Genomic DNA, 8,066 nt, shown 5'->3' with positions numbered 1-8,066 from the left:
AGTCTTCTGGGCGACTTACAAGTAAGTCTTCTGAATCAAAAATATTTAACCTTATTGAAAATTTTGTCTCCATATATAAAGAAAAATTTACACATTATCTCTCCTCCTCTCAAATGAATGCAACAAAAATGGTATGTTCCTCATTCTAAAACTCTCCAACCTCTCTCTAACCTCGTTAAACTTATAAACACCAAACTTTATATCAATTTATTGTTTTTGTCTCATGTCTTTCTCACTAGTTAATCTTGTTTTGCAGGTTTTTCATCACATGGTTCTCATCTTCCACTCATTTAAAGGTAGATCTATTAATTTTAGATATGTATTTTTGTGTGTTCTATAAAGGTAGATCTATCTAATGTTCCACCCATTTTCTCTGTTTTTAAGCCATTTGAACGTTTTTGGATATGCAGGTTTTTCAGATCTGGATTTGGATATGCAGGTTTTTCAGATCTGGAAAACTTCTGGGACGACTTATCTGTTAGCCGTCTAATATAATGCGCTAGGAGAATTCCAGGACAACTTATCTGGAAGTCTTTTGACGGAGTCTTCTCACATGTCTCCCTTTCATAACAGATCTGAGCGTTTTGGTAAGTTCTTATGTCTGATTTTTCTTCATATGGTAACTTCATGTTGCATAAAGTTCTTTCCTTTTTTCGAAACTAAAACTATCCAAACCTATTCTAATCTTTTTTACTTGAAAACACCAAACTTTATATGAATTTTTTATTTTTGTCTCATGTCTTTCTCACTAATCTATCTTTTTGTTGCATGTTTTTAATCAGATGGTTCTCATCTTCCACTTGGATATGTACTTTGTGTGTTCTATAAAAGTATATCTATATACTCTTCCATTCATTTTCTATGTTTTTAAGCCATTTGAACATTTTTTGATATGCAGGTTTTTTAAATCTGGAACAGACTTTGGAAGATTTATGGGAAGTCTTCTCGGAAGTCTTCTAAAATATAATACGCTAGAAGATTTACAGGAAGTCTTATTTAGAAGACTTCCGAGAAGACTTCCCATAAGTCTTCCAAAGTCTTCTAAAATATAATGTGCTAGAAGACTTTAATAAAACATCATTGATGCATATAACAATAATGATACTTAAATCATTGATACAACATATTAAGAATCATTTTAACCATTCCACTCACTCATAGCAAAAAACATCATTGATGCATATAACAATAATGATACTTAAGTCATTGATACAACATTTTAAGAAACAAGTATTTTATCCACTCATAGAAATAATCATCATTGGTGCATACTTAAGAGACGGAAACAAACATTAGCAACTAGTCAAAACATATCACAATTTTTACAAGTTTGTGTTGAAAAACTTAGTCAAATTTAGTAAAATTAAGGCAAAAAACATATTTTGAAAATATGGGTTTTACATATCTTGAAGTTACTTAATACTCTTAAAAATACAAGTTATTCAAAAACTAGCGTAGAAGACTTCCATGGAAATCTTCTCGGATCAGTTAGAAACTTTAATAAACATGAATGTTAATAATCTCATTAATATCACGAATTAAGTTATAAATTTCATTCAGTAGCTAAAATATTGATTAATAGACATGAATTAACAAGAAAATGTTAAAAATTCTGTATAGTTTTAGAAAAAATGAAAGTTTATTAAACATTGACGTTGACGACTTCCACGGAGGTCGTCAGGCAGACTTCTAGGAAGTCGTCCATTTAGGTTAGTTTTGCAATTGATTTTCAACCTAGATGACTTACATGGAAGTCGTCCATCTTTGTTTGTTAAAAAAAAACTCTAGACGACTTACATGTAAGTCGTCTAGGGAAAACAAGTTAGTTTTGAATTTGACCGGATTGTGTCAGAAATTTTTTTTTTCCTGGACGACTTACACGAAAGTAGTCCAATAGAAAATTAAAAAATCAATATTTTGTTATACCTAGACGACTTCCATGTAAGTCGTCTCAGATTAGTTTTCCAATTGAAAAAATAAAACAAAAAAAGTTATTTTTTTCTAGACGACTTAAACAGAAGTCATCCGTCCGACGACTTACATGGAAGTCGTCCAAGATAAGCAAGGTTTGACCAGAATCTAGGAATAAAATCATGGACGACTTTAATGTAAGTCGTCGGGTGGACGACTTCTGTGTAAGTCGTCTAGAAAAAAATATTTTTTTTGTTTTATTTTTCAATTGCAAAACTAACCTGAGACGACTTCCATGTAAGTCGTCTAGGTATAACAAAATACTGACTTTTTAATTTTCTACGGGACGACTTATTCTACTGGACGACTTATTACATGTAAGTCGTTAAGGGAAAGTCAAATTTTTGACACAATCCGGTCAAATGCAAAACTAACACGTTTACCCTAGACGACTTACATGGAAGTCGTCTCAAATTTTTTCTTTTAACAAACAAAGATGGACGATATCCATGTAAGTCGTCTATAAAAACAAATTTAAAAGTCAATTGCAAAACTAACCTCAGTATTGACCAGAAGACTTCTATGTAAGTCGTCTACAGCTAAGTCGTATGGACGAACAAATCTGGAAAAAAAAACTGATTTCATAGTTTCAACCAGTGAGATAACTTGTTTAGCACACATAAATCTTCTCCAAGCACCCAAAATCTCAAACAAAAGTGACCCGCCAAGAATCGTAAGCTTCAATGGCTCTATGAACCATAAAATTTTTAGAATCAAAATCTTGGTTTTTTTTTGATGAATATGGAGAGAAAGTGAAATAGATGTTGATTTTAGTTCATAAGAATTGGAAAAAAAGAGTGTAAATCGATTTTTAGATGTATTAAGAGCTTCAAATTAGTTGTTCAAGGTGGTTGATGTATTGATGGCAATGTCAATATTGTGAATACTTGAGGAAGATGGAGGTGGTAGAGTAAAATATGCATTTTCGAAAGAAAAAAAAGTGTGTTCGGCCGGATCGGTCGCTCAAGACCTTTGGTCTCTACCCGAATCAAATATGCAGTATTTACAGACAAAAGTATTCGGTTATTGGGGAAAAATCAAATCACCGTCAATACCTCGGTGTAGGCCCGGGATAATCCTTTATTCCATAGTCCTGGGGCTCGACTGAAAGGAGAGGTGAATGAGTTACCAGCTACAGAAACAACATTTTCGTGAATAATCTGAACTTTGGGAGTGAAAGAAGCCAGTCAAAATTAAAAAAAAAAACATGGGTTAGTTTTGTGTTTGACTTCAATTTTTGAATCATATTTGGGAAAAACTTTTATTTTTTATTAGAAAAATATCATATATGAATAAATTTAAGATATTTTGTTAAATTTTAATATTAGACTTTTTTATGGTATATGATTCTAAATTAATAGATTAGATTCTATAGTTTTTTTATATACAGCGGGTTACAATGGTAAATTGAATTTGTATAATGTTTTGATAGATATTTTGTAATATGTATGGTACAAGTTATTAATGAAACGTACTGACATAATTAAATAAACAAAATTATATAGAACACGTAATTTGCAGTATACATATGCAGATATGCTTTAATACTAATAGAATATTCTCATCTCCGTGTGAACTACATAAAAGTTTCTGAGGCAATAAACTCCAAACAAACTAAAATAATAAAAGATTCTGAGGCAATAAACTCCAAACAAACTAAAATAATAAAAGACTAATTATTCAAACTCCACAAACCAATACGGCAATACCCATCACGTCCATATGACCGTATGAGATCTCCAATTCCTCTATAAATACTTTGCAGCTTCTCTTTCCCAACTTACACCGAAAACAAGAGAAACCAATAAAGGCCACAAAAGAAGAAAGAATCTTTGTTTTAATTTCTCCCATTTTCTTAGAACAAAACATCAATGGCTCCCAACCATTCTAATGAAAACGGCTCTATAGGGATCTCCTTGCATGGAGTCACGGCAAGGGAACAAATCTTCTCCTTCTCCGTTGAAGATGCCCCTTGGTCTCAAGCCATCCGATCAGATGATCCGACGGCTAAGTTTGCCTTGCCAGTTGACTCAGAACATAGAGCAAAAGTGTTCAAACCACTCTCATTCGCCAAACCACACATGCGAGCCTTCCATTTAGGATGGATCTCTTTCTTCACCTGCTTCATCTCCACCTTCGCGGCCGCACCTCTGGTCCCTGTCATCCGTGACAACCTTGACTTGACCAAAACTGATATAGGAAACGCTGGAGTCGCATCCGTCTCTGGCGCCATTTTCTCAAGACTCGCTATGGGTGCTGTATGTGACCTTCTAGGTGCACGTTACGGCACTGCTTTTTCTCTCATGCTCTCAGCTCCAGCTGTTTTCTCGATGTCTTTCGTAGCTGATGCTGGAAGCTACTTAGCCGTGCGGTTCATGATTGGTTTTTGCTTAGCGACATTCGTGTCATGCCAATACTGGACTAGCGTTATGTTCACTGGAAAAATTATTGGGCTCGTCAACGGATGTGCTGGAGGGTGGGGAGATATGGGAGGTGGCGTGACTCAGCTACTCATGCCAATGGTCTTCCACGTCATCAAACTCACCGGAGCCACTCCTTTCACGGCGTGGAGGTTCGCCTTCTTCATCCCCGGATTTCTTCAGATCATTATGGGCATTCTAGTCCTCACTCTCGGCCAAGATCTCCCCGACGGTAACCTCAGTACCCTCCAGAAGAGTGGTCAAGTTTCCAAAGACAAGTTCTCCAAGGTAATTACAACAAACTACATGTATAATATAATAATTAATATTTAAGATATTCGATTTTAATGACATTATTCCTTGTTATGATATTTATTTTATAGGTTTTCTGGTTCGCTGTGAAGAACTATAGAACATGGATCTTGTTCGTTCTTTACGGATTCTCTATGGGAGTTGAATTGACGATCAACAACGTTATATCTGGATACTTCTACGATAGGTTTAACCTAACGCTTCACACAGCCGGTATAGTAGCAGCCAGCTTTGGTATGGCAAACTTCTTCGCACGTCCCTTCGGTGGTTACGCCTCAGATGTAGCTGCACGACTTTTCGGCATGAGAGGACGGTTATGGACCTTGTGGATCTTACAAACCGTTGGAGCTCTATTCTGTATCTGGCTCGGTCGTGCTAGTTCACTCCCTATAGCTATATTAGCCATGATGCTCTTTTCCGTTGGCACACAAGCCGCCTGCGGAGCCCTCTTCGGCGTTGCACCTTTTGTTTCACGCCGTTCTCTTGGCCTTATCTCTGGATTAACCGGCGCTGGAGGAAATTTCGGGTCGGGAGTTACTCAACTTGTTTTCTTCTCCTCATCAAGGTTTAGTACAGCCGAAGGACTATCGTTGATGGGTGTTATGGCGGTCGTGTGTACCATTCCGGTTGCATTTATCCATTTTCCGCAGTGGGGAAGCATGTTCTTGAGGCCATCACAACACGAAGAGAGATCAAAGGAGGAGCACTATTATGGAGGGGAATGGACAGAGGAAGAAAAGAGCTTAGGACTACACGAGGGAAGCATTAAATTCGCTGAAAACAGCCGGTCAGAGAGAGGCCGGAAGGCAGTGTTGGCTGATATTCCAACACCGGAGACTGGAAGTCCGGCTCATGTCTAGGGAAGGATAATCACGTTAAGTCTTTTTTTTTTCCACATAAATAACCGTCAAAGTTAGCTTTATGTTTTCTTGTTTTGTGTTTACTATTCCGAGAGATGTACCGAGTAAGATCCTGACTTGATAAGTGAGGTTCAGTGAGCCCGGCGCTCTATGTTTTATATGAAAAAGCCATGTCTTTTTAAAAGTCGTACAAAAGTCAAATTTGTTGTTCAACCAATATATCAAGTACGGAAAAAGAGACGCAACTAGTCATAACTTAAAAGAGTCTACATGAAGAAACCATTATTCCTCGGGGAGAGTCGTAGAGATAGATATAAAGAAAGACGAAAGACGAAAGACGAAAGACAAGGCAATTGACTTTAGTACTCTTTACGTCTCAGAAACATATGGCATTAACCGTATCTGGAAAGAGTAAGAAGAAACTAAACTAATATGCAATGTGAAGAACTTAAATTTAGAGAGTTTTCAAACAAACATTACAAGAAAGCTATGCTATGAGAGTTTTATCTGTGAAAGGCGCTAGAAGCTTATCTTTCCACTTCCACCACACGTTATACAAGATCGTGTTGATGAACATTTAGTGCAGTAGCTCCATTTCTTTGGAAGCCTAAGAAAAAATGTAATTTTGTTGAGAATCAATGAAAAAAAAACAAAAGAAAGATCAACGAAGAGAGTTTAACTATTATTACCCGGCTGTATATCGGGTGGCCATGTTCTTTGAAGCAAGTCTTGCTTTCTCAGCATTTTCATCAGATAGTTTCTTCAAGACAAACCCTTCACCTTTGCACTCAGAACAGATTCCTGAACCGCCACAAACTTCACATTCTTTCATAGAAGCCTACAATTCGATTTAGATATGAGTTTCTTAGTTTCATGTGTCATAATACAAAAAGAAAAAAAAGCAAAAGACCTCGGCTTCTTCGGAGGCTTTGGTACTTCTCCGAACAAGAAGAGTGGCTGCAGTGCCAACAACCGTGGCTGCAATCGCTACAGAAACAGCTGTTTCAACTAAAGCAGGAATGGCTGTTGATGAGGATGATGACCTCCTTTTAGGCCTTTGATGTGAGGAACTTTTCATATCAAAGAACGAGACTGAGTTTAATAACCTCACATCTTTCACACCTACCACAAAACAAAATAAAATGAATAATGAGAAACATAGTACATGTACGATTCCTGCGAATTTTACAGAACTGCATCAGGAAAGAAATTAAGCTTACTAGAAACAGGGGAGGGACATGAAAAAGATCGCAGCTTGAAACAGAGCTCCATCTCAACTGAGATGTTTTAGATTTTTTTCATCTAGTCACTTGGATTCTTGTTTATTCTCCCAAGTTCAGAAACATTATCTTTTTCTTTTATCTGTCTCATTCAACGGCTGAAAATCTTAATTCAAATAACCAATACTGAAGTTTAATCGAAGGTAAACAGAGTCAAACAAAAACTCTTAACCGATCAATTTGACTGTAAATAGTCCTTTCTACGGCGAATTAGGATTGTAATTAAAGCAGCAATCATTTATTACTAGACCAACTCAACGTTGGTAAAATGTTTCATTTTTCACTTTTTATTTTATTTTGATACTTTATTTCTTACATTAAAATGAAACAATGAATATTATTACTTTAAATTTGATGATATAGTGTTCACATCTTCAAATTTTTAGAGATGAATTTTATTTTTTGAACTTTTACTTGTTCTTATGAATTTTATTCTTGAACTTTTACTTATTCTTACTTTTTGATAAAATAAATTATAATAGTTAATATAACTCGATTCATTTATAATATTTAATTATTATTTTGTCTAATTATAATACTAAATATAGTAAAACAATATTTAAAATAAAATATAAATCATGTAACTACTATTTAAAATGAAATACATGATTAATAACAACAAACTAAATATAAAAACTTAATACAACATAAAATAATATAGTAAAACACTTTTGGATCCATTAAGATCATTAAAATGTTGCCAACATGAAGCTGATGTGTGAAGAGGTTGTTGAGCTTGCTGCAACACAAAATAAGCTGCATTGTTTCGTCACTGCTGATGGCTGAAAGTTGGCCCTCCGATTTGCAATGATTCACGCCCTAGAACTCGGTTTCACCCATGTCTAGTATCAGAATTCTCTTTGGAAAAGACTATTGGCTAAGGCGACGGCGACGTCGACGGCGATTAGGGTTTACCAAGGCGATGTCTCCCGTTTCAGCGGAAGCCGAGAATACTCCCGATTCTCGTCCTCCCACATCTCAATCAACTCCGGGGTCCTCGTCCTCTCCAGCTGCGGGGTCTCCATGGGCAAGCAAGCAAGAGATTGCCGAAGCTCCGGTGGGTGAAGCGATAGAAGGGATTGTTTCAATGGAGATTCCGGTGGCGATTCTCTCTGATCCTAACCCACTCTGGCGATGCTATGTAGTAGGGCATTTCATTGGAGATGCGCCGCACGTTGGATCTATCCATGCTATGGTCAATCGTATTTGGACGCAAGCGAAAG

The 8,066-nt window shown here is 36.3% G+C and overlaps 2 protein-coding genes across 2 annotated transcripts; one reads left to right on the top strand and one right to left on the bottom strand.

The window, feature by feature from the left end:
• The first annotated feature begins 3,746 nt into the window (after nucleotides 1-3,746).
• On the top strand, nucleotides 3,747-5,594 carry LOC106310591 (high affinity nitrate transporter 2.6). Its single transcript, XM_013747850.1, has 2 exons — nucleotides 3,747-4,679; nucleotides 4,775-5,594. The coding sequence occupies exons 1-2, from the start codon at nucleotides 3,843-3,845 to the stop codon at nucleotides 5,561-5,563; spliced, it is 1,626 nt and encodes a 541-aa protein (XP_013603304.1). The 5' UTR covers nucleotides 3,747-3,842; the 3' UTR covers nucleotides 5,564-5,594.
• A 240-nt stretch (nucleotides 5,595-5,834) lies between these two features.
• On the bottom strand, nucleotides 5,835-6,932 carry LOC106310791. The gene is made up of 4 exons (XM_013748045.1): nucleotides 6,784-6,932; nucleotides 6,474-6,685; nucleotides 6,253-6,401; nucleotides 5,835-6,170 (listed from the first exon to the last, which is right to left on the bottom strand). The coding sequence occupies exons 1-4, from the start codon at nucleotides 6,833-6,835 to the stop codon at nucleotides 6,083-6,085; spliced, it is 501 nt and encodes a 166-aa protein (XP_013603499.1). The 5' UTR covers nucleotides 6,836-6,932; the 3' UTR covers nucleotides 5,835-6,082.
• Nucleotides 6,933-8,066: the final 1,134 nt, after the last annotated feature.

The sequence above is a fragment of the Brassica oleracea genome, chromosome C1, assembly GCF_000695525.1.
Source record: "Brassica oleracea var. oleracea cultivar TO1000 chromosome C1, BOL, whole genome shotgun sequence".
Lineage (NCBI taxonomy): Eukaryota > Viridiplantae > Streptophyta > Magnoliopsida > Brassicales > Brassicaceae > Brassica > Brassica oleracea.
The sequence above is the reverse complement of the archived record's forward strand: the minus strand, read 5'-3'. Positions and strand labels throughout refer to the sequence as shown.